At 40.7% G+C, this 27,478-nt stretch overlaps 1 protein-coding gene and 3 long non-coding RNA genes across 6 annotated transcripts; 2 read left to right on the forward strand and 2 right to left on the reverse strand.

Moving 5' to 3' along the window:
* Positions 1–992: 992 nt before the first annotated feature.
* Positions 993–13,239, reverse strand: LOC111245739 (uncharacterized). Its single transcript, XM_022794455.2, has 4 exons — positions 12,821–13,239; positions 11,221–11,413; positions 10,685–10,891; positions 993–1,248 (listed from the first exon to the last, which is right to left on the reverse strand). The coding sequence occupies exons 1-4, from the start codon at positions 12,896–12,898 to the stop codon at positions 1,196–1,198; spliced, it is 531 nt and encodes a 176-aa protein (XP_022650190.1). The 5' UTR covers positions 12,899–13,239; the 3' UTR covers positions 993–1,195.
* On the forward strand, positions 5,886–8,928 carry LOC111245741 (uncharacterized). Its single transcript, XR_002671441.2, has 3 exons — positions 5,886–6,031; positions 7,951–8,237; positions 8,697–8,928. It is a non-coding gene; the product is annotated as an uncharacterized LOC111245741 (long non-coding RNA).
* A 2,847-nt stretch (positions 13,240–16,086) lies between the features above and the next one.
* Positions 16,087–19,694, forward strand: LOC111244781 (uncharacterized). Of its 3 annotated transcripts, none has more exons than XR_015321473.1 (4): positions 16,087–16,222; positions 16,777–17,285; positions 18,389–18,603; positions 18,797–19,693. It is a non-coding gene; the product is annotated as an uncharacterized LOC111244781 (long non-coding RNA). The 3 variants fall into 3 exon arrangements; XR_002671063.2 differs by lacking the exon at positions 16,087–16,222 and adding an exon at positions 16,291–16,510; XR_002671062.2 differs by lacking the exon at positions 16,087–16,222 and having other exon boundaries at positions 16,642–17,285; positions 18,797–19,694.
* A 696-nt stretch (positions 19,695–20,390) lies between these two features.
* On the reverse strand, positions 20,391–22,557 carry LOC147758041 (uncharacterized). The gene is made up of 3 exons (XR_015320016.1): positions 22,419–22,557; positions 21,431–21,609; positions 20,391–21,110 (listed from the first exon to the last, which is right to left on the reverse strand). It is a non-coding gene; the product is annotated as an uncharacterized LOC147758041 (long non-coding RNA).
* Between the last annotated feature and the right edge of the window lie 4,921 nt (positions 22,558–27,478).

The following is a 27,478-nucleotide window of genomic DNA, read 5'->3' on the forward strand; positions in this document are numbered from 1 at the left end:
ATACATACATACATACATACATATATAATCATGCTTACCGTGCAGTGTATAACGTTAGGGGGGCTTGAACCAGCCATTCTCGCTTTTTCGAGTCAGGGATTTACCTTTTCGAAACAGCGCATCGCATTATTATCAAGTGGGCGACGTTTACGAGACGACAATTATTCGTTGCTTGAATGAATTGCCTGAATAAAAATGGATGCTTTAGATAGGAGGTCGATCAACTCAAGGAAATAAAAACAAGTTTTGTGATTATGAATATTATTAAGATTAAGAGTAACGTCAGCGATAAGTGTTGCAGTAACGGACGGTCAAGTGCAAGACGTGCACCCATCTAAGGTCATTTGATTAAGGCTGTTGGATTAAGTTGTCCATCATGGTGCGAAAGGCTGGCGGACGGGGCTTTATGATGACAAAGAAAATCACATTGTGCACTGATTCAAAAATAAATGGCCGTGGGAGAGTCACGGGAAAAGATGTGATAATATTGTTGTACCTGTAATAGCCGTCATTGTGGGTCTTGAAATAGACGGGTGACGACAGTCCTATGTCATTTGCGAGACTCATTTATTCTTTGCAGTGATTATATTGAAAGTGAGCGTATATAGAAAGAAGGACCTAAAGAGAAATTGCTGAATAGACTTGTAGAACATCAGTCGCTAGGCTAGGGAAGAAAGACTGATTGGAAAAATGCTAGCACATTTTATCCTACTTATTTATCATGCAATTTGTCGGTTTACGTGTGTATCAAGCTTCACCAATACCGCCGAAATTCTCAAAGACACGAAATCTAGCTACTGAAAAACCGCTGTTGGGCTGAAGCACGTTAGTCAGTAATCGTTAGGCTCCTCAAAACATGATGGCCTTTTGAAAAGGTTCAAATACTTGTGTACGATTTCGCAGATGTATCTTTTAGAAACTTTGAAAGCTAGATATTCAGTGGATAATAATCAAAGTGAGGTGAATTGATGATCTTTAGAGAGAATTGACAGATTACTTTTAGATTTATTTGCAACAACAACCAAACATCTGGAGACAAAGCGTTCATCGTTCAGCGGAAGTTGTTTGCGACCGACGCAGGCCTTGCTGCTGTCATTGATGAGCTGACATTTTCAGAGGATCAGACCTTTGCTGGACAATTAACATAATATTCTTCACAGCGTTTATCGAGTAGCTGAAGTGTTTTATGTTTAGATTAGTACTGCATGTCGTTACAGATACGCAAGGGCAGCCACTTTCCGAACGCTTCTGCAAATAAAAATAGATACGTCACTGGTTAGAATACATCGGGTTTCGACGAAGCTGAAGTGTCATCCGCGACTATAAATAGACTGGTCCAACGATAATGATTACTATTGGGCAAAACAAAAGGAGTCAGAAATTCCAAATCAATAGTCATTAGTCATCAATTGAGTTAAAAATGCGGGGTTTTTAATCGTTCCGGACGCTCACACTTTTGTTATTGCATCAGAAAAAGCTTTATAATCCTATAACTTGTTAGAAAGCACGTTTGTGTCATATTGACAGCGGGTCGGCTACAAGCTAAATGAATTTCAAGTGCCTTTGGTGATTTATTGGTTTTTTTAGACGTTTCACAACGTAGTAGCGTGCGCCGGGAATACGATTCCCGCAAAAAACAAACTTCAATTCGATTGAAGTGTATTGAGGCTGCTATCATTAGTTCATGTCTATAATTGCTAAGCGACAGTATTTACAGTATCAAGCGGGTTCAACTATATTTATAACATCATGTACTCATCACATGTATAACTGCCAGTTTGTAAAATTTTAGTACCTGTCGCCCAGCTGATTGCTCGGTTTGGCCGAGCACAAAAATGACTCTTAGGAGGGCTCCTAACAAAACGGACACTAGAGGCCTTCTGTAGTAATGTCCTTGGGAGAACTTGTTTAACAAGCTAAGGCAAAATTGTTTCAGCTCGATAAAGCTCTGTGGTCGCGAATGGATTACTCTTAACTTTACATCGACACATAGATCATCGACTTCTATCACCTACTATCGATAGGGGCGTAGAAAAGTGTTTGACCGGCATTTCTTAGTCGTGCTCGCTCCTCAAAAACGTTTTTTGCGTTCAAACTACAAAAGTAAAGCATAGAAAAAATAGGACCGAAACAATAAACAGGTGCACCACGAAGACTGCACGTATCATGTAGCCACCGGTGTAGGGTTTCGCCTTATCTCATAAGGCTGAAAAGAGCACGTATCGGTGAAGGCCGGGCCAAGATTTTGTCGTTCCTGCCTTCTTTCATGGTATCTCGGTTGTCGTTGTTGTTACTGGCCCAGCTGCCACTGCCTGCCAGCGCAGGCGGTTCGTCCTTTGAACTAGGCCATCGATATGCCAGCGTTTCGTATCCGCGCGCGCCAATACATTTTTCACAACAAAATTATAGGCTGACACAAACCGAATTTCTCGGACGTATCATCGAATCGTTGTCAGCTCAGCGCCATAGTTCACTTAAATCTATGCTATAAATTTTATTTCGGTATCCCCCAAAACCACGCAAATTATATGACTATACTTTATTCTACGTCGCTATATATAAATGGTGTATATTAAGATAAATTTAAAACTCATTCGGAATTTATTACCGCTGGCAGACCTTTTTCCTCCCTTTTATCTCGACACCAAGACGAATGAAGAGCGGAACTTGGTTAGCCTTGGATACGAACTGGTAACCTACGTTCAATGATCATTTCCTCAATTATCGAGGATTAAGAACTCGATGAACGCTATTCTGAAAAAGCCTTTGAGGGTATATCGACTCAGGTAGGTAGGTAGGTAGGTATGTTTTCTTGTGTTTTTTTCTTCTTTTTTTTTCATTAAATTAAATTCATTAAATTTTCATTTCATTAAATTCAAATTAAACGTTGGAGCTAACTGTTCGAACGCGGTTGTTTGCGATGAACACCTGCGTAGCTTCAATCAATAATAAAGATCATTTCAATACAAATCGTTGTTGGTCCATTAGATTAAAGTTTCCTATTAAAAAGCTTTCGTTATTTGTTAGAACGGAATATTGAGTTGACGTTCAAATTAGCAAGACGTAATATATCTATCAAGTCGGTTTTCGTCCAACGAAATGGTTTGATAATGCTCTCTAGAACAATTTGCTTAACAGAAACCTTGGCTAGGTTAATTGAATTTGATTGTGTTGGTCAAGACTTCTTGCTGGGGTACAACGTCCTTATGCAAAATACTGGCTCAGAGCTGATTCGAATTAGATAGTGACGCTTTCCTACAGAGTCATTCAGCGGTCTGAACCACCCTGGCAACTAATAGTGCATCCTCCATGTTAGTAAACGATGTGGCTCGCTACGCAATCCTGCTCTGCGTATTGTTGCTTGCTGTCCAAACATGATTAAGCTACGTTTCACCCCCTTATGCACTGTATACTGACCTTATAATAGAGGAAAAAAAGCACTGACTTCCGTAAAATCACTATCATCTATCGAGATTTTCAATCGAGCTCAACCCGAAGAGCTTTGGGAAACATGGCGGCGTATTTTACGGACTTCTGAATCCAAATGTGGAACCTTCGATGCGTACCTTATGAAAATTCACTAGTAAAAAAGTGCGGTATATGTGTGTGTTTTGTATCATCACTGTCCGCCATTTGCGTACTTACTTATTTAGTGGTGTATGTACATTAGACTATTAGATAGCGAATTACATTGCGTTAGTTATGTGCGTTTGGTTCCACCGTTTATTTCGTTACCTGTCGGGTGTTTCGTGAGTACGACTGTTGAAACGGTTGACGGCCGTCGGCAAGAAAAAAAAAAAAGTTCAATCCTCCTACAAAGTTCCGCGACGCTTGCAACAATGCATCCAGTTATCGGTGGCTAGAACGCGCCAAACATGAGATTGGCAAACACTATACGGTAGCAACAATTTTACACAAAGCGTAGTAACGATCAGGGAAAATACTTGAGCTCTTCGGCATCTGTCCACCTGCCAGTGTAACTTGTATCGATGTGTACAGAAAAGGTAAATACAGATTTCGTCATGGCGGTTGCGTGCGCCGAAAGTCGCCAGTTTAAGCGATAATCAACGACCATTCGGATGTTGGAAGAATGCGTAGGCGCTCTTTAAGAGATTGACGGAACCCAGAACGGGCTATCACAATCGGGTAGGTGAGGCAAATGGCTGGAGCTATCGTGGATACGAATTAAAACTTTGAGCATTGGATATTACTAGAAGCAGAATGAAGAAAATAGTATCGTCTGTAATAATGTTATTCTATATTATATTAGATATATATATTCTATATATCTATTGTGGAGCAGAGCGACGGACACATCTCAACATTGTACCAACCGGCGTTGCAATGAAAACGATTTAATGACCAGCCGTATCAATGACAAAAAGTACAGTCATTAATAGGATAGTAATTGGGGACGCAACTAAATGTAGAGATGGCCGTAAGTATAACAGCCCTCGTCCCGTGGATCCGAGCCGTATAGACAGTAGACTTGAGCAGAAGCTTCGGTGTGTCGCTATTATGAAATGCAGGTAAGTTATATTATGCCCATGTTGTTTGAATATAACAGGGAAATGGAAGAAATTTGCGAAACTATCTCGTTTCAATTGGATTTGAAATTTCGCGCGATTCCCTAATCGACTGAAATAGATGCTATTGACGCTTAACTAATCATAGTAACTAAGGGTCTGTATGAATAAAATTTAAGCAATTATTAATTATTAAATAATAAAGTTGTATGATACATTTAGATTTCGTTTAGCTCTTTATAGTTTGGAAAAAGTTTCGATAAGCCGGGTGCAATAGGCGATAACAAAACAGGATAACGCTTTGTTTCTGTTTACATAGCTGTGTATAAATCCCATACTACAGTACTTCTTCCCAGGAAATAGACTGGCATAAAATAGCAATTACTCAGCTTGCGTTTACTTTTGTAAGTGAAGAAGTCGCTTAAAGATGTTCGTGTAGAATTTAAAGTCCACTTAGGAGATAAATGTTAAGTAGCCATATTGATAATTAATACGAAGTTACTCTTTCAATGTAGACAGTTTATCTGTATTGCAAAAACAAACGACGTATTCTAGTGAATGAAGAGAAAGACACAAATCCTCACGTAATATATAGACGTGACACAGATTTGCCAGACTCCCGAAATACTTTCGACTGACAGACGGCGAACAGAGACGCCACTGTTAGCCCAAAGCAGGTTACGATATATGGTACATTATGACTAAATGGGTGCGCCAAGGCTCTAATGACGCACGAGCCCACACGCCCTCTGCCATAACCTGTTGTAAACAAATCAGTTCCTTCCTTCCTTCCTTCCTTCTGCAATCAGCTGACTGTAAAGAGTCATTTTCTTTTCTTTAATTTAATCCTATTATGGTACATGATTATGCGTATAGTGCAGGCAACCGGGAAAGCGTAAATAGCGGTGGCATCCGTTAGCAGCAGGAAGCTGTCACAACTGTTGAATCGATACACTCCAACAGGTTTCAGCAAGTAGTTGGCCATTGCTGGCTACGAATAGATAGACGTCGTGTCTTAAGCGATCTAATCTTAAGCGATAGAAAGATGATTAAGCCATCATTGGTACTAGGTACAATTTGTTGATTTGCTCCAGCGAAACTTCTACTGCCAGTTCAGTTGGCGCCCCTATTTTTCTTCCTAAAACTGTGGCCTTTTTCAGTACCAGTTGGCAGTGCCTATTTTTCGCTAGTCAAGATCATGCACGATATACCATAGTGGATACCTTCGTTAACATGCCCTATGGAAGTGGTTAGGGACGTGCGACGTTGCGTCAATAACGTTACTTATACATGCATATATCATGCTGCAGATATCTGTTGCAGACGACAATAGCCTGCAAGCAGATAGAACGGTTTGTAAACTTTGTTTATTTACGACCAGTGTAAGAGAAGCTTCAGATCGACTGGTGATTGATCGAGCTTCAATGATCTGAGTCGAAAACCTCAGCTACTAAACTATATAGAAGTCACAAAGCAGTGTTAGTTTACGTGCAAAGTCGACAAAGGTAGGACCATTACCCTCCTTTTGACCGTTTTCGTCTTAAACTAACGCACGGCTTCTCTGCAGTGCCGTTAGTGTTTTCCATTAGACGTCCGTATGAGAACGGCGAAGCCCAAACAAACGTAACGTAATTTCTACACTCATTAAGGGAATTACCTGCATGGAAACTGGATTCGCTGAATATTTCTGAACTTTTCACACCGTCATAAATACAGTCAATCGTAAGCAAATGTAAGCCATGCAACTGTAACTAAAAATCACAACAACTCCGCGTGATCACCTTAAGACTAGTTATGAAATAATTTTTTAAAAAATGTTTTTTTTTTTTTTAATATAGTAATTACTTTCACGAAGCCGTTGGTGTGGAATGATCAGATCCGTTAATTTCGGCTCTTTTAATTTTCGCACATTTGCCAGCTGCGACAGGAAGCACTCGTCTAGCTTTGACCCATTACGGTGTATCGTCATTGACAATATGTATTCGCTAAAATAAGTAGCACGTGCGAACGAAAGGGTATGCGGCGTTTGTAAACACTAAGCGAAAGTAAACGTTCTTAGGTCAAAGATAAACTCCTATGCTTAAAATACTCCACCATCACGCTTCACGAATCCATTTTTACGTCACAAAATGATTTAACATTGTTAGATATGTGATGTTTGTCCATTGTGATGTCCGTTATTGTAGAACTAGCTTGCTATGAGATGTTTGAAGCTCATGGGTAAGCACTCTGTAAAACTTCAATTTTGCCTAACACCAAAACAGGTACGGTGGACAAATTTCAGTTTTCGTATGATTTTTTTTTTTTATTTATTATACTATGCTTGTGATTACTTTAATTGTTTCTCTAGTTGATTATCGTGGCCGGATCGTCATTGCGGAAAACTCAATTTTACTCCACAGGCATGAATCCATATATATCCGATACAAATAAGTATCCCGGATAACCCAGTTTTTTCAGAGCTGACAATTGGGCTTGCCATTTACATGAACTTAAGAAAAAAATTCAATGATTCTACTTTTGAGTAATAGTGAGGGCTCTAAAAGGCATGTCATACTGCTAATGTAAGGGTAATTGAAATTCTTTCACTATTTATAAAACATCTATGAAGAAGCCTCATCGGATAGAATACGCACCATCTAATTATGTTAAGATTGCCTGCTCTTTGAGGGCCGAAAAAAAAATGTCTTATACCAATATCTCTGCAATGGGCCTGCTGTCTGTGATGCACTTTAACGGACCAACGGCAATCAAAGACTGTCATATTTAAATGACGGGTAGTAGTTTTTTGCCTGCATGCTATTCATGGAATCACAGCACAGTCCAAACAAACCTATTTAGGCCTTCCTATAACCTGCCGAACACGTCAGGCTACAACAGCGATGCAACTGTCGGGACGGGTGCCGTACTGAATAAAAGCCTGTTTAACCTGATCTATGACGCGCTCGCATTCCGTATCGAGTTGCAGACAGCTGCAGATATGAAAGCATATTTAGAAAACGCCTGTTACTACGTACACCTTCGTTAAGAAGGAGTGTAAGCGTATTGAAATTTTAACAATAGATGGCGACAGTGATGGAGCAATCACTACACGTTACTTTACTTACTGTATTAAATCAGCTGAAAGCTGAGTTAACTTCAAACGCTATATTACTCGTTATTAGTTACAGTTTATCTGGAAAACGCTTTTACGCTAATCTGAACAGGTCACGTTGCTATTATTATCGTTGTCATGTTAATTTTATGACAAAATCGTATACATAACGCAGGTATGGTGTTTATATTAGGCATATATACAGGTCGGTCGTATTCTTCCTTAAATCAAACAATACTGCTAACTCTTGTATTATCCGCTTAATTCTCTGCATACAATACAGACGTTTTCTTTACAAATGGTAATATTCTAGATACATATAACGTGAAGTTTCAGGCCCTGTCAAGGCCGTGTTGTGTGTTCCCCTGCCCGCCCGTTACCTGCCGCTAACGACGATGCCAGCCAAGTTCAAATGTAATCGAGTTGAAAAAGAAACAGCGGAAGCGTCGAATTTGCCTACAATGCACGTCACCGTGGTGGATCAATGCGCGATAGACGTCTGACTACTTCGCATTATTGCCCTGTTATTAGTTGTCGACGATAACCGGCACAGCACCCAATTCTGCTCCTAGTAGGAACATGGTCACGATTTGACATCACCGTCATGCGGTTGTACGGTAAATAATAGGACAACAAGAACTAGAAAGCGGAAGAAATCAGGACTTCCAGCCGCCTCTCACAATAGAGTCTGCCCTGGGGGGCTACTATTTTTCATGCTGTTGTGCTATAAATCCAATACCGGGACGTGACTATAATTGTAGTCACGATTATTTAGAGTGCACGGTGAAATAACTCTTTAAAAAAGAGTTATTTTTTTTTTATTAAATATATTATATATTTTAAGAGTAAAAATTTCATACATCATTGGTCCTTTTTCACACTCAGAAGTACGAATAACAGTATTAATTTACGCATGTTTGCAATTGCGTTTCTTTCAACGTACGTTTACGTTGCTTGTTCGAAACAGTTCGAGCTCCGGAGCAGATCGATCGGGTGTTTAGGACGGATGCTAGCAGTTTCAGTTTTAATTCCGAAGTGTCAATGTTATGTAATTGAATGTTCGCTGCCAATTTCAGACGAGACAGACGATACCAGAAGAGGATTAAGTAGGTCAACATCAACAAAATACGCCTCAGGACTATGCCTACATTGGGCTTGTGCTAATGTCTACGATAACATTTGGACTTGAATGATATAGAATACAGAAGTGCCTAATTGGATTAATTTATTTCTATTAGTTGTTATTGGTTATTTATTTAGTGATATGGTGATTAATAAACACAAAAATACTGATGTCACTTATTCGAACGCAAGAATATCATTACTATAGCTTTCTTTGTTGTTTTTTTTTACCTCCTTTTCCCTGGCCTCGTTGCGTTTTTGTTGCCCACATCTGGTGAACCTTTCCCGTAACTTTCCTTTTACTAGGTAGAAAGCACTCTGACAGCAGTATGCAACCACACGCGAAATCATAGGGCGTACTACTTCGGACTAGACCAACAGATTGTCACTTATCTATGTTCCTTTGAAACTAATCATTGAATATATTATTGCTCATTATGTTGGTGCTGATTCAAAAACAAAAAATTAGAAAATCATTTATTCTAACAGAAAAATTTTAGCAATACAGTTGCCTATAGATAGTGTATTGTATATAAAAATCATATATGATCTAAATAAATAATTAACACTAACAATAATAGTACTAATGATCATTAAGACTGAGGAAACACTGCAGGATCCAGCTGATTAGACTTTCACTTTCCTAGATTTACTGTTTTGAGACATGGAGAAGGCCTAAGTCATCGCCGTCAGAAAAATACGGTAGCCGTAATAACGGAGACTTGGCAGTCCGTCAAATCGTTTTCTATTCTTTCTTCTAGACTAACGAGTAAGGCCTAGAGCGATTATTTTGTAGCTAAAAAAAAACCATTGATTGCTCGAGTGAGTACACAACATGGTATTCTATGTGACTTCGCCGTCTCGCTGCGTTGGCTTTCAGACAACACAGGAATTGTCTAAAATCGATTTACTGCATGCGTTAATGATTCAGAGACATCCGACTAAAGAGTTTATTTATTATAATTTAGTACCTTCGCTTATTTAGTACCTACGCAGATGAATTTCAGAGACAAACTGATATAACTGATATCCGTATCTATAGGGTATGTTTCTGACCTAACGGTGGTTGGTGTCTAACCGGCATTTGATCGTTCACTGTTTTTTTGTGCTGCTTTTAACAAAGGTAGCGGAGTTAGTCTTGACTCTATACATCTGACATAGAACGCAAAAGACGTGTGCGTTTTTTTAACGAAACTTATGCTTAATATCTATATAGATATTGCATTTGTATAGGGCACAAAAGTCCGCTGAAACTTCAATTGACTTAGCGTAATTAATTGATCTGCTGCTAACAATGAAAACAAGCGATAGATCGATATGCCGAACAGAGTATGTACTACAACAACCACTAATTTAGTAGGAAAGAAGTATATTTATTTCAGTGATATTGCGTGGCAGCACTTCCTCTGAATAGTTACTCCGATCTGCAATCACGTTTTTTTTTTTTACAGAATATATCAATCGTTCTTTGTCGCCGCTGCGACTTATCAGACGGCTATTTCTCACCTTCAACATGTCTCGCACCTACAATTACTAGTATATGCTATTATACTCACACAAACAAGCAGACGTACACATTGTTAAAGTGAACGGCAAAGAAAGCGTAGATAATTTTTTTGACTTGAATAGATTACATATACACGGTAGTGATGAAAAACGAGAGAAAAACAGAATACTATGTTTTCCGAGTGTGCGAGGAAGCGAAGGAAAAGGTGCTCGAGTAGTGCTAAATTGAAATAATGATCTTTCACTAAAAACAACGACTACGTACGATGATCCCACGCGAGGGGTGCTAAGTGTTACGATGCTAGCCAGTCAGTCAGTCAGCAACGGCGTCCAGGTGCCGCTGACGGAAGTCGCATGCCGCTGACAATCCACCATCGGTATCATTGACGTAACGACAGTATACCTCATTGCAATATTCGTGTCTAAATAGACGTACCTCTTCGGTCTTGCATCCGTGTCCGTGTCCAAGTGGGATGGTGGTGAACTAAAAGAACAACACGTCGAGCGCTAAACACCCGTTCGCCACTGCCAGAAGTTATCGCCCAGAAGTTCAATTTGTTGAAGTGACGTTGGGGGCTTCGTTTGAGTCGCGACAGTCGTCGACGCATTGATTGCTGTCCCTTGACACTGATCTCCTTGGTAGCTGGATATGTTACAGCAAGCAATGTTGAAAATTGCAACATTAACTATCATGATTATGATCAAGCCAATAAATAATAAAGCTGGTTGCAAGTGCTGAATCTTCAATATGGCACTCACCGGTTGACAAAAAACGTAATGGAAATGATTAATATTTTATATTATTAAGCGTTGATAAATCTTCGTGAAGTAATAGTAGAGGAAGATTTTATAAATTGTTACAACTACTGCTTGTAAACAGGATATTTCACTCGAATACAGACGTAATTAACGATAATTGGGTAATAAATTCTAAAGCCTTCCTTGTAACCAGCAAATTATTATTTTCCTAACATATATAAATGTAGCAGATGGCCGCGGATTTTGGCCGTGTCACCCGTAATTGAGGCACCGATAGGGCCGACTTGACGCAGATTCCGCGCGTGAGGTAAGCACCCCCTCGTCGTTGTGTCGACAGATTGAACAATCCTAGCATTGTTCCGGGAGTGCCTGGCATGCAACAGGGTAATCCGAAGACGGTGACGTACTGTGAAACAAATACGTTCGATACTCGATTATTCATCCTTACCGCTTCGTGCTCAAGACACTTCATATGCGTTAAATCCGATCTATATGATACCGTCTTTTTTTTTTATATACAAATAATATGCGTAAACCCTAATTATATGTATAATAGAAGAAACTCTAAATAGAGTTAAATTAAACACTATTTTCAAAACGCATAAACGTCTGCACCACGTTATAACGGCCTGTAATGGTCAGTTTTCTGCTGTTAGGTTTTTAGCGACAATTCCCGCGGTACCTCAGTGCGTAACGTATCTAACAGCTTATATTTGGGATACGTTGTAATGTAGGTTCGAATTTGGGCATAGACGCATTTTGCTATGTACTGGCAGCCTGCCGTCTGATGGATTGCCGAACGGCGATACTACGCGTAAAACAACCCGAAACAAAGCAAAGGTCTGCATTTTTTAGAGAACTATTCTTCACTTAGTCGCTTAGATTCTTTTTTTAGTTGTGGCGATCATTTCATAGCGAGCATTCGTCCTCACTCGCGCCAACACATGACTTGAGAGCCGTATATCGGCTATCGGGAAAACCCGTTCCGCTCATCTTCTTGCAAAACCCTCTTATCTTATTTTTCCTGTTATGGTCAATTTATTGCCAAATCGAGCGTACAGCAATACGCGCTGCTCAAAGCGACGATTGAGCTCATAGTAGAGCACGTGAGAGGAGGTGACGTATCTCTTAACTCGAAATGGTTTCGACCCACCGAGAATACGCTTTGCCTCTTTGTCGAAGGTGTCCATCCCCACATGCTCGGATCAGTCTTGTAGACGGCGGGCGGCATTAGTCCGTGAAAGGCTCGTGATCTTATAGATACATCTGTTAAACCGAGTGCGTAATTAAATTTCTCGAGACTTATAAACGCAGCGTGTCTGATCGGCAGTTAACGTTAACGTCCTCCGTATCCAGAAGTAAAAGCTAAAAATTCTCATTCTTCCCTTGTTCAATAAATACAGTCCGTAGGATCAACCCCGGGTAGAACTCGTAGCCACAGTTACTACACTAATTACCTCAATTTTGGTCACCATTTTAATATACGTGGGTTTTAACAGGCAAACCATCTGCTCCCCACCTACAATTTTTTCTCCCGGCGAGCGAATTCAAAAAAATTAGCACAAAAAGCTAATCAATACATTACTCAAATCAATATAACACAAATTGACGGAAATAGAAATATCCAAGGCTTTTGTACGACACGATGCTTTTGTACTTCGATGTGTTGAAGTAACGCTAGCCCCAGTCATAGTTTTCATCACCTCCTTTTTTAGCTCCATTTGTATCTAACGATCGTCTCTGTCTGGCGTCTACACCTCCCAGATGGGCTCGCACCACCCGATGATGGTGCAGTGGTAAGATGTTTACCTACCAAGCTTAGGAACGTGTGAGATGATGTAGGTCCGTAAAAGGGCGTAGACACTGTTTCGTAGTAGAAGAAGTTACCCATTTGAAAAAAATCTTGGCGGCAGCAGCAACCGGATGTAAAACCCTCATGTAAGGCCTCAACAACACTTAAGATGACGTGCGTCAAAGTAATTCTGTTTTGAAATCTATTCTGTCAATGAGTTTCCGAAGGTCACCTCCCTGCATCATCTTGAAATCGGTGTATCTTCCAAATACTACAGTATATGAATACCTGTTTAGGTGATCGATGTTGTGAAAGTTAGCACGAAAATTGTCCATGTTGACAAGGATTCAGGAGTGGCTACTTTTTGTATGTGCTTTGTTTACCCGTATTCGCTCACTTCATTATCTCGGTTGATATATGAGCAGCTCGAGACGGCTTAGTTTCAGATCGTATCTGGCCCACCCGTCTGAGCATTGAAGACAGACCTTTGAACGTCGGTATTTTCATTTCTACATTTCACAAATGGGCAGACAATACAAAGGGGGGGGCAATAACCATAACAATAGCAAGCACAATCATAATAGACATCGAGGTAGCGACAACTACGGCAGCAACAACTATTATTGTTACTAATGAGCGGGACTAATTCTCGCTAGCCAAACGTAATCCCGAAATTCAATGTCATACACCGCCACGAATAGCATAAAGATGTTATCATCCATCTTTTCACGGAGGGGTGGCGCTGTAGAGGCATAAAACACAACGATCGTAAGGAAGCGACCCCTGTACACAGCACAAATATCCCATGGAAGACTTCTCGAAGAAACGTACAAAGAAGAAGGAGGTGGACAAGAGTATTTAATCGACTGCAGAGGAGACGGGCAAACAGACCGGCTGTAACGGAGCATGTTGCAGGCAGCGATTCAAACGAATACGATTGTACCTCAGAGCATTATAATAGTAGTAATAACAAATTTATGGTTACGAGGAATCAAACTCACCGTCGCTTTCGCCGTTGCCCTATCTGTTCATGCATATCGTCCTGTGCGATGCGCCCAGGACTGCTTAGGAGCTACTGCTGATGGTGAGCGGCCATATTGTTACCGCTATGCTACCTGTTGACTTTAAGGCCATAATGTGATCCGGTTCATTGGGTTTGCGGTAACTTCGATTGCTATACAGAAACCGTAAGCGATTTACGCGTGTACGCGCATTATACGTGCCCATTACGTCGGAGACGAACGCGATACGCTTGTGTTAAGAGTGTGATTTCTTATTTGAAACGATTGCATTGAATAAATAGGTAATCTCCCGTATCAATCATTCTACTATATAATAGTTACCTCAGTGAAATACTGAGTATCTTCCTAAAATTATGTTTAAATCGACCATGTATAGTACTATATGGTAAATTAGGCACGAACATAGGTAGGAAGAAACAGGTGCAAGAAAGCTATTATTAGTCTATGCGACGACTGCAAAAAATTTCTCTTTCTGTAACACCTATGTATATCAGACATACTCATGAATAAAGACCTTGTTGTCGCAATTGTACGTAATTACTGCGGTACTGTAGTACGACATTTTACAAATGTCAATACCATTCAATGTATTTATCTGAAAAGGCAGGAAGCGAGATACAGAGCTCTTTGGACTGATTGTTGCAGACAACGATATACGGTGACATCTACGATCAATTCCTGCAATCGACTATTAGAATGAACCATCATAAAAGCCGTTACCATGAAAACGTCAAGATACTATCGTCGGGGGTATTGTATGCGTTAATGAAAAGGAGGCACAATAAACCTTGCCGTAGACACAAGCGCCATACTACAAGAGGTAGTCATAATCGAAGTGTCTAACCTAACATAGGTCCCTTACATCGCTTAGTACCGAGGGTAAAATAAAAGCGAAGAAGAACATATGATCTATTGCGAACGTCCAGAGGCGAAAATGAATGAACCTCGCAAGGGGCTGCGTTGACTTCAATAAATTTAATATTTCCTTAACTTCATAAAACGCCAGATTATAAAAATCTGTACATTTTCATGCTACTCATAGTATTTTAAAGGAGGAAAATTTCGGCTCGATCTCAATTAGACTAGCTAAAAAAAACGGTATTCAAAATAACTCAATAGGCCTTTCCGCGCACAAATCGATAATTCTATCGTGTCAGAATGGACACCCTTAGCCGTTACTGTTATTATAGGTGGAATTACTTTGGCGAATACGAGCGGCCGTTCATCGTGAGCACACGTCATCCGAGAAGCGGACAAAAGCGTGATTGTATTTAATAATACAGCGACAGTTTACTGAAAATCAACCGGTTCAACAGAAAATTCTGAAAAAGGAGAAACAGAAAAAAACTGGATTACTGCCGCCATCATACGTTACCTTTGGTGGACAGTAGAACCGAACACTCAATACGGTCGTTAAATGTACGTCAAAAATCAGCACCCTCAAAATTTCAGAGGACAAAATGAAGAGGAAATCTAAAGCCGAATACATACGAAACAAGGGTTCGCTGCTGCTGCAGGCCACGCGGTTTACGAAAACGAAGCAATTTTCAACGATCATGTTGCCGTTTGTCTCAGAAAAGTCTTGCAATATTTTAGATACGTCAGTTTATCCAGTTTAAAGATGAATTAGTTTTACCATATTGAAACCAATTAGCTCCGAGCCGTAATAAAAACGAGTCGTTTTTTAGACTGAAACAGCCTCGACCAGATTAGCGCATATGTATCTCCATGGGACAGGACGTAGGCTTCTGACAGAATTAGTTTAATCGGTTCCACATTTTTGTAAACAGCTAGACAATTTGGGACACCGTCGCGTCATCTTTGCCCTTGTCCGTCTAGTTTCACATTCGGGTATCGTACGCTGCCCGAATTAACTTGTGGGACAATTATATTATCGAACCGACGCACATACTTGACTCCCCTTTGCACACTGTGCTGCGATGATAACCCAGTAATAACGGGAGTCTGATATTGGAGAGGGTCGGCGTATCCATATGATACGTCGAGCAACAGCTGGAATTGTCAGTAACAACAACGTTTTGGTAAGCTATTTCCGCTGAAGGAAAGGCCAGCTTCCCTAAGGACAAGCCGTGAATCGAGCAGTCTTTGGGATGGGCATAAGACATAACTAGCCCTTTTCGCGCTATGCAGGGTTCAACCGTAAAAGTCGAGTTGCCTTTTCGATTCCCAGACCTTTGCATTATATATCCTCTACCTAAAGCCTGCTGGTCATCACTGATGGCCAGAGTTCATGGGGCATGCTAGATTTCGAAACTCTTCTATTTTTTTACCAGCCGTTGATGCACCTCGTTTTTGTCTATGGCTGGGCAGTATTTTTGCCTGACTCGTGATTTCTATGATTTTGAGTAGTCTCTACGTATTTCGACAGTTATGTGACTATGTAAGTACAGTTTAGAGTATTTCAGCGACCATCTAAATTTCCTATAACTATTTTCTATTCCAAAGTTAATTTACTATCTAATCATCGGATTGTAATAGCAGGCGTGACACAATTCAGGTAAAATACGCCCGTCTGATTAAGAAAGGGACTCGATCAAATGATTGAGGATTAGCTCAGAGATGGCTAAAGAAAGCTGGATAAGTTCAGGAAGTATTTGGTCGATCTGATTCAGTTCGGCTTCATTTACCCCAGTGGCTGCAGCCTTGTGAAGGACTTGATTGGCATGAGGTATTGACGCTTACCTCATCAATATATTCAGCCAGTGCAGCTCAACGTATAATATGTGTCTGTGGCTGTCTCGGAATATGACACACACTTCTATTATGTGGAATACTGGAACCTAATTTAATCTCGTGCCCGATTTAGATGACTTCGATCAATTCCGGTTCTGCTGGCCCTTACCACTAATTTAACGTATATATTACTAATACATACAACAGTAACTATCGAAAAAATTTTTTCTACCTTCGCTCGTATGTATGTGTCGACAATAGGTAACAACAATTATAATGGCAATGAGCGGGTGGCCGTTACGTAATCAAGAAAGCAGAGAAAAGAAATTGTCTATGTAGGATGGTGGTATCAACGACTGCGCCGGTTAACTGGGGACGTCGGGACGCAGAAGAAGTCCAAGCTTCATGCCCCACGGGGTGGTCATCTCCAGCGGGACTTATCGTTGTTGTCATGGTTCCGCGTTTCGTTCGACGATCTGCAGAGCTGCCTGACCGGCCAGCGCGTGCCTCCAGCCTGTTACGTGAGCTTTACGCGTATGATGATCCCCGAGGAACTTGCGACACGCCACAGCTCTCTGGATCGTTCGTCGTCCGAGAATGATCGTAAGCGGCATTTGCGGTGTTACTGGCATTACGGACCATGCTTTTGTTTGTGGATGAGGCTGCTGGTGATGTCGATGGCAGTGGGGAAGCATCCTGTGGGTGGCAGCTGATAATGAGGGCATAATGCCCTTGCTCTATTGTTGCCAAGAATTCATGTCTGTCGTTTGGTAAGATCGCGTTTTGGTAGATTAACACACAAACAGTTACGGATCGATAATGCAGGATGAATGATATACTTGTTTCGACAGCAAATCGATGTTAGGTAGCTGACGGTCGCAGATTTATCCTGTGTGCTATCATAATCATTTATGCGCGTCTTTTGAATTTTGACGCATTTTATCTAGTTCGGAGTTATTAAGCATTGAAGCACATAAAATTAATTAAACATTAGTCTGTTAAGATGACCACTGTACCCATTGTGGTACCAGTTCATGACATTCTTATGGAGAAAAACGATTGCGAATCTCGCCGGCTATTATTAATTGTCTACAATATCATGCATAGAATGTACAAGCGTAAGCGTGTCGAAACCCCCAAGTCGCCGCTTACAGTTAGGCCGACACGTGTCGCTAGTTGGCCGGCGCTATGTTTCCCTTTTGAGAACCGTTAGGCCAAAGCTTCTAAATGACATTTGAAGTTCGTAACGATTTATCCAGAGCTGGATCCGGGTCTCTAAAGTGCCTCAGGGTTATAGATCATTAGTGCCTCAAAGAAGTTCGGTAATAAAGACGACTACTATAACCAAAATATATACATCTGAATACGTTTAAGTTGAGGTCAGCCAGCCTAACGAAAGGGGCATTTACTTATATGGTGCGTAAAACAAAAGTTGACTAACCTATTTTCAGTAATTGTCTGTGTTTCACAGACTTAATTACTTTTATGTCGTTTAAAAAAATCGCTCAGTCTTTCAAATAACTTTTTTGTCACATTTTTAGCCACTTCACAACAATTATACTAACCATCAACAGTATTAGTACTATTTCTGCTATTACTAACTGGTAGTTTTTATTAAAAGCTTTTTAATGCTGTTGCTATTGTAATTTTTATTATGTTGTCACGCTTTATCAGCACGATCATCATCTATCTCGTGTTCGCTCTTGTCGAGAACTGGTGTTGTTGTACACTGAAGATGTGGATTGTATATACATATATATATATACACACACGTATGTTTTTCACCCAATTTTAAGCTACCGTGTTATTATGCCAATCATCTTCATTCATCTAACTTGTTTACAACTCATTCTTATTTGCCTACTTTCATTAGCGTTAACGTTGGCCTGGTTTAGCGATTAGAGAAGATACCCTAAGCACGATAGTTATAGCACGTCGTGTGTTGCCTGACGCTGCTCCTTTTCTACCATTTTTATGTGCTAACTGACCAGTATATCCTGGTCTACCCCATCGGTTGCGGTGGAACCCTAATCAGCTGCGACTGACCACGAGAACAAGTGTAAACAGTGGCTATCTATCCTTATGAAGGTAAGAAGAATAACTCGCCGAGCTCAGCCGGCTGCTACAGCAATGGCAGTTTATCGTAATGCGACGCTGATGATCCCGAGGTCTGCAGTAACGATTCTTGTTTTTACTTTGGTTCCGTCTTATTACTCGCACATTATTATTATTATTATTATTATAGCTATAATTATATAATAATCTTTTGTCTCGAGCACAGGTGCAAAACCTCGATAACGGCTTGTTTCCCGTTAGCTTCTCTGGCATGATCCCGCCAGGGTTCCTATTGGCGTTCCTACGAGCGACTCCAGTAAAGATGATGATGAAGACGATTCACCCCAGGGGTGCCTATTACTGATGCTGTTTTTACCCTAACTGAGAAGATTGGCCGAGGCCGTTACAGCGATAATGGTGGGATGATACCAGTGGCTCCTGTGTGGAGGGCGGGGGGGAGTCAAGGTTCAACATATTTTTTCTTTTAGGTCTCTTCCCTACAGCGCTACTAATCCGGCGATGTGAAGCGATGAGACGGTTTTTGCCAGCCGACACGACCGTCAAATTCTCATAGGAGCAGAATCAGACGCAGAAGTGCGAACAATAATAAAACTACCAGGTGACAATGGCAAAAATAATCACGCGGTGTGGTGCATCTGGAATCAGCCGTCTTGGTGATACCCAGCTACCCTTAAAAACCTGCAAAAGCTGTTTCTACAACACAGCGGTCTGTAAAACGGCGATTCGACCCGAGACAAGGCAAAATACAAAGTTATATTATTACGGCTTAAGCAGCAGAGCTCACCTCTGCAGGACCTCAAACTAGACTTTTCTGTCAGCGCATCACTGGGCGTCCTTCTTTAGGATATCAGCCAGCTACAGCTTCAGTTTTACTTTGATTTTAGAGCGTCGAATCAAATTTACTGCGAAAAGTAGGCGACTACTATATGTTTTCGTTTATATATCTGCAATACATTTTTCAGTCTAACGCTGCCTTGCTGGAATTCGGCCATTTTCTTCAGTATTTATTGATTGCCCCTCCTCAGTCTCGTTCCACCGTTTACCAGCGGGGCGGCCAACGTAAGTTGTTTGCGGCTAACAAGTTTGAGCTGTCATTGGCACCACATGGCCGTGTTATGCGCTGCAATCAGAACAGTTTAGCTAAGACGTACCGATTTGTGCGACGTATGAGTCACGCAATGTAAATAACCGCTCTACGCTTTTTTTTTGTCGTAGAAATGTGCAATCTAAGGAAACATCCTTTTAGATTAATCACCAATCGTGGTCAAGCGTCAGAGACGGTTATCTTTCACTGGCGGCCTTGTCTGTTCCAACTGTACAACACAATGTAAAATAGTTGTTGATCCTATAGATCGCATGGGTAACTCGTATGGGCAACTAGCTGTCTAATTCGACTTCGTTAAAATTTTATCCGTAAAATACGTAAGTCGAAGCATACGATGAACGTATAAAAAAAGATATGGTGCTGGGATGAAGCTCTGTGCGCTTTCCATCTCAAAACGATTCCTCGAGCGATCGAGGGGCGATATATCAGATGATATATCAGACACTTCTAGCTTCTTAACGGTTGATTTTCGCTATGAGAGCCACACGCATTTGCCTTCAAAAAATGTCTATTTTTTGAAAGCAAATGCGCATGGGAACGTCAATTGTCGTACAGTATCTAAAAAAGCTTTGTTCAAACTGTAAACATGATTTTCGATTAATTTTAATGGTTTCTGAAAAACGTTCGACGAGTATTCGGTCTTTATTTAGTAGGATTAATTACTTCAGAGGCCTTTGTAATTAATCTCTGAATTCGCATGCAGTTCCTACCTAACCTGCTGGTCAACATGTTTGAGGGGTAATAGTGGCTGTAAGCTATCTGTATAAAATAGCAATAATGAGTACAGATCTCGCTCTGCTGATACTCATTTTTATTCCTATGCTTCTGCTCCACGTCCCGAAACAACACAGAATTATCGACATTGCCACAGTTTGTATCAAAATTTTTCAATACCTTAGATGGGCCTAAAAATCCTGATTGAGTGGTTATTTCGGACTAGGAAATTTTTTTTCTTCACGTTAGGCCCATGAATCTCAAATCTACACTTTTCAACATGCGAATTAATGCATTAGTTGATGTTATTAATAAACCAATGGCATGCAAAAGCAAAAAAAAAAAAAAAATTAATCGTACAATTGGTTGTGATGCCAGATTCGACTGATGATCCAGGTATTGTCTATGGTTAAAAACATGTCCGGAGAATTCATTCGAATATGAAATACTGTTAATGCCATTGTAATACCTGACGCAAGTAGCATACCGGCATCATTCAACCTCACCACCGCGGTCATCACAACACCAAACCCAGCATGCCAATTATTGCTTAGGTAACAATTCATTATCTCTATTAGTGTACTATTTGTCGAACTGGGTCGTCCGTGTGTGCAGTCAGACAGTCGTACCATTCATAAATCGTCCTCTCTCTTGTATCAAGCGCTCACTTGATTATGTTCTGCCCCAATGCCGACACCTCCTAACATTAGCAAAAAAAAAAAAAAAAAACAGATAAAGATGTAATCGTTGTCATAGTGCATTATATTGCAAATAGCAAAGTTCGTGCAGCATTTAATGAATGACGAATCTCAGAGCAGCTAGAATTTTCGTGTAGAACCGATTAGTCGAAAACTGACATGGACAGATACCTTCACCATCTGTTCAGAGACAATGTCCGACGGGGGCTGCCGGTCGGTCACCCCGTTGGAAGAGGAAGGGTGCATTATAAGTTAAGAATGGTATCTAAAACAAGTTAAACGATAGGGCGGAATAGAAACATCCATTAGAAGACACAATAACCTGACATCTTTGTTTGAGTGTTGCAGTTCAGCTCGCACGTCGCTGGCGGGGGCATCGTATTGCTCGCGTGTGTGACATCGATGCGTACCAGTGTTCATGTATGCCATGCTGCTGCAATCGTATATTTGGTTTTTGCCGTTGGCACGCAATACAACAGGCATACACCTTAATTTTCATGTCTGGAAATTAGTTTTGGCGTAACGTACACTTAATAGTTAATCTGGTAACTTTTCTTTCTAACTTCCCAATCAATTATGTGGTGACGCGACGAATACTTAATTGCTCCTGCAGAATTTTCACAGTTGACTTTTGAATGAATGTGTTTGGATTGTACGTACTATACTAAATATCGTTCAGTATCTCCATTGGCCGTAATGGAATGGAAGATGAAAGCTCACAGCCGCATCAGCCTCTCACTATATCACTCTACGGCTGAATTGTTCGCACATAAATTATGCTATGTGTCAGTCCCATCATATAAATAAGCCGAAAAGGAAAAAAAAGTCCCATTTATCAACGACAATCTCATTCCGTACACCTTTGAGGGTTGCGAATAATTTCTATCAAAGTGAGGCCCTGCTGTTTTCTGCTACGATCTTATTAATATTTTAGAAGGTATGCCGCTCGTTTGAGCTGTGAAACGTTAAATGTAATTGTCTTTAGGCCTTGAGGTGTCCTATTTAAAGATATAATAGAACTATAGAGAACAGAAGCCCATTTCACCAGACGAAGAGGAACGCCGGCGAATCAATACCGGCTTAAACAAACAATTATTAAATCTATTGTTTTCTATTAACAAAAATATCTAGAATTTATAGGTGGAAAATGAGGCACCATATCTGGAACTATGCACTGACTTGAGTCGATCACGCCATTCATCAAGACAGAATCCACTCAATGTATATTTAAAAAAATCATATTTTTTTATTATTATGTTATGCAAATGCGTTACCAACTTCACGACAGGTATTCTCTGTTTACTACATACATTTTTTACTAACGATTTATTCCTTTTGTTATAAAAACATTCTAATACAACACCATCCACGAGTAAACATCTAAAATAGAAGGACGCTGTGTATGTACAGAACTGCCAGGACGCTATCACCAGGCTGAACTGTCGATAAGTATTACGTCATTAGACATACTTATGAGCTAACCGTATTCGTGGGAATCCATCCGTAACACAACATCAAGAAGAGCGTCACGTACACATTGGCAGGATGTCGGGGGATATGCTGTACTATGCACGTATTGTTTCAACGACGTGCATTTGACATTCAACGACAGCTGGATGCGCCATCTGCGCGATGACCCAGGCCAATCCAGCAGGACATAACAAACAGCATGTACATGCGTCTATACATATCTTATATACATACATGCATGTAGGTTGTCTATATATGACACAAATGTACGTATGCTGCATCGCACGCGAACAAGCTAGCTAACGTTCCCTAGGGTCTTCAGCACCAACGGCTGTTGCAGTGATAGCTCCGGTTAGTAATAGGATCTTCGCCACTGACACAGCCAACACAATGATAAAGATGGCCAGGACGTGACGACAGCGTACGTTCGAATTTATGTACGTATGCATGTCTAAATCTACGCTATTTCGTTTATTAATGAATAGTTCAAAAATCACGGACATATCGTAGTCATGCAGAGAGAGACAAGGCCGCAAGTCGTAATAGGCAGTCTTCACCTACAGCAGAGCGACAGCTAGCACTTGCTATTTTGGAAACAGATATCAGGGTACCCATACGTGTCGTATATTCGTCTGCAGTAGACCTTTTGTAGGGCAATCTAGAGTTAGCGGCATATGATAGCCCTATAAAACTTTTTCTTTACATAAATTAGCATTTTTTGGTCTCATTCGGCAATATCTTATCTACATTTCAATACATTTGAAAGCTCAACGACTAATGTAGCCATTTCATCTAATCTACACTGATGCTATCCTAGAAGACTATGAAGCATCGCTTAGCATTTCTGTTTATTCTACATAACATAGCGTACTGGTTTAGCTAGCACTCACGCAAGCGTAAGTACAGTCAACTTTCCTGGATACTTCTATGCATAGTCGCCGAGTCTTTCTTTGAGGACCTCGTTTCCTCGTGAAGTGCTTTACCGTAATTGGCATATCAAGTTTTTCCGCATCCGCATTTGTCTCCTTGTTCAATCTGCAAATAATTTGCATCGGTACTTATGTACGAGGTGAGGTGCTGTCAAAATGACGCGCGAGCCGAGACGACCCGTTATGCACATTAGCTTCCTCACTCATTCGATATTTGTGTTTGTAGTAGACTTCACGCATGATGTGCCGTTGCTTATAAATCACACGAGTCACGTTTGCTAGACACAGCATTGGCTATCGTTGGGATCTGCTAATTTGCCCCTTTTCCATTTTTTCCAACTAAACCGGAAAAATTACCGGATGAACGTTGAAAATGTTTCATTTTTGTTTATCCATCGTACAATGCATGAGCTTTATCTACAAACCTTCTTTTCCTGTTCCAGTATCCTCTTTTCATTACAAAACCTCTGGCATCAATTTTCCTCGTCTTCAAGCAATCGTAGTTAACATCATGGCATATAGTACACAACAAATCCTGAAGAATCCCTGCCGTCTCCCACAACGAAGTGCAGTGGTCGTAGATTTTCTAAAACTGTTGTTTAAGGCTTAATGTTGATATCTGCGGACGCTCGTGTACTGTTAGGCTGAATAGAGTGTTCTAACTTGCATGGTCTTACATTGCACATTTTTTGAAGCGGCCGCTTCCGTACGGTCCTACCTCATTCGATTTATGTTTCCTGCTAAAGATCGAAAGAAGAACAGTAATAATGGCAGTTTGTATCGTTGGCACTACCACGAATAGAAGAAAAACAACCGCCAATACAGCGACCAGCGCGACAGATGCCACTGCAAGTAAGCAGATCGCTAACGCCGCCAGAAGGTGGGAGCGGGCCATTTGCAGTAGCCGCCGAGGCCCAAAGGTCTTTTCCGACCTTTCGCATGGATCCCTTTGAGTATTGGATAGGCTCTGCTTTGAGAATAGGAATGAAGCTGGAAAAAGGTAATGAATGTTGATCGCTTTGGCCTCGTCTTCGACTTTATCACAACGATCGGCTTGCCAGCTCGGCTGAGCTTCGTTACATTTGTACGTCGGGTTCTGCCAATAGGCCATGTAACTACAGTCTCCTGACATTTTAAGCTTCGTTGTTTAGATACCGTAGAAGATGCTCGTAGCCATGCGGGGATAAGTCTCAAATATAGCAAAAAAGCGTTCTTTTTTAATATGTTCTTTCTTGCAACAAGTCCACAATAAAGAGATAATAAGAGAGAGCTGGATAAAAATAATGCAGATGGAAGGAAGTTGGCAATACTGATATATCCAAAGAGCTAACAAAGGCGAATTCGTAAGGCTCTCTAAACACTCGAGGCTCTATCGATAATAAAAATAACCAGAAATTTAAAACACGTCATGAAGAGGCACGTCTGCACGGAGTGTCCTGTCTCGTGCTCAGCAAGTTGGTAGACAGATTCTGTTCCTCGCGCACGCAAAGGAACGGCCAACGATGAATTGATAAATTAAGGTATTGAGAATAAACGTATTTATAGGAAAAAGTATAGCTATATGGGACGAGGTCTATATCGTCGATTCTGTTTTTTGCTGGCAAGAAGATGCTAATTTATAATTTTAACACCATCGAACTTTTAGAAGTTTTGAAATGCACATGAGACAGAATTAACGTCACTGTTTTTTCTCTGAGAAGCGACTATAACTAATAGAAACAGTTTAGCATGTCATTGAATTTACTTTAAGACATAAAAAGCCGTCCAGTTCATCAGCCACATCTTCCTCTAACCCAAAACGACATGTTCAAAGGCAAACTGGAAGCAAGTTTAAAGATAATTACAATCAGGTATATTACATAATAACGTGATCGTTATAGACGCCAGGATATCGGAGGCCGTTACACTTCGAACTTCCGCAAACCAGAGGCCGTCGGTACTAGCTTTACAAGAAAATTTAAATAATTCTTGAACGCACATGCGTTCAGAATGTAGCTTAATTTAATCAATATTACTACATGCGTAAATATGTCAAGTTAAAGCATGTTAGCCTCGAACTCGTTGCTCGCTCGCAAAAACGAGTTCGAGACGAAATTTCGTAGATTTCAAAATACTCGACTTTCGGAACAAATTTTGTAGATTTTTATTAGAGTAACGGCAATGTGTCTCATTGCGGATAATTATATCATGATTTATCGTTATGCCACAATCATCCGTAAGCAACATATTTATACAGGCTTCAATCTGGCCTTGTCAACTTTGGAGAATGGTGCGCAGATTGCCACTGGTCCTTTTCTGTTCACGAACAAAATACAACTCCACTAACGTATCATAAAATAAGCTATCGTGTATGGTAATAGCTGGGCCGTTTAAAAGACGACTTCACACTGTCCAGCAGAACTTCAGATGGATTTGTGTCATCATCTCTGACCGGTTTAATTGGGCAATAGACAGTTGTAAGGCGTCAGTTTCTCTAGCTATGATCACAGCCTAAGAAGAAAAGAGTTCTCCTTTATTTTCGTTAGATGACTGACGAAATCGTGCGAAGCCATCAGCTCTTCAACCATATAGTTCCGCCTCTGGCCTATCTGGCTCCGCCTTCAGAGATTCGGTGGGCCAATGATGCAGGTACCTTCCATTGATGTTGTTACGAAAATGGTTAAATTTTAGTGAGCTCACCGTTGGTACGATAGTCGAAAATCTTCAAGCTTCTTAAACACAAAGTAATGAAGTTGTGCAAAGTTCCTATGAAGTTCAGCCGCTTCTTGCGCACAAAGCAAGCTGAGTTCACTTGCTATTCTTTTTGGCTGTCCTTCAAATTCCCTGTAGTTTAGATTGAACATTCTCATCGTCTGAGTAAATGCGTTTGTAGCAGATATCGCCTCTGTCGCTAACTTCGATTATTTGCATTTCATATGATCCGTCTACATATCTCCGGATATTTTTGGAGATATTTATTTTAGAATGCTTTGTCTTTATTTCCATAGAACTGCATCTTCCGCTAACCATCCAACCAGTAAGTTCGCTTTGAGCTAAAGTACCCTATTTTAAGTATGCGACGCACGAACCTAGTACCGAACAAGGGTCACCTCCCGCCAAAATACGCTAAGCCAGATGCTCGGATAGTCGACATAAGTCATTCTAAGCTGCCCCTCACAATTAGCTCGGTCTTTATATATATATATATATATTCAGCGGATCTCACGTCGAGCCTGTCGTTCTTCGCATTATATAGTGTCGGCCCATATCTTTGCTTAACTGGATGAACGAGTAGGCTGTATGGCCTAAACACTATTAATATCCGAAATAACTCGGGTCCGGGCATCGAGTAGCTTTATAGGTAAACGACGTCGCGCCAAGTCCACTACTTCCGTTGAGCTAGTGTGCAAATCATGCATGTATGATAGGCTTGATTGATGTTAGATAGTTTAATATAACGGTCAAGTATAATCTAGCGGGTTTTGGCTTTTGTCGGCTTGAAAATGCTGCTTTATGCATAGGCGAATACATGGACATTCCGTAAGACACAGGAGAACTCCAAAAACAGCAAACAATATCGCGTCGATGATAAAAAGAGTCAGAGCGCAGGGCAAATTCGACAATCGCTGATTGAACGAGTTCCGTTGATCAAACAGTGAGCATTCTATGACACTTATAACCATATATACAATAGACTTATTTAGGCGACCTTATGCTACAATCCCTAACCAATTTAATTACTGCGGGAATGATAGCAAAGGTTGGGCCGGCTGCAATTCACTTCGCCTTCTATGCGCTCGTTTTTCGTTACGGCCTCGTTTATGCTGAACGTTGTATAAACGGGTTCGCAGGTACGAGTAGTGTTTCTACAAACAATCTCTTTCTTAACTACGCAAAATGTGGGCCAAGCGTGGGGCTCGATCGCAGGCAGTTGATATACAAAAGCCTCTCAAGTAGAGTATCTAACTAATCAAAGTGGAGACCTTGCTTAC

The sequence above is a fragment of the Varroa destructor genome, unplaced genomic scaffold (genome assembly GCF_002443255.2).
Source record: "Varroa destructor unplaced genomic scaffold, Vdes_3.0 BEIS01000002.1, whole genome shotgun sequence".
NCBI lineage: Eukaryota > Metazoa > Arthropoda > Arachnida > Mesostigmata > Varroidae > Varroa > Varroa destructor.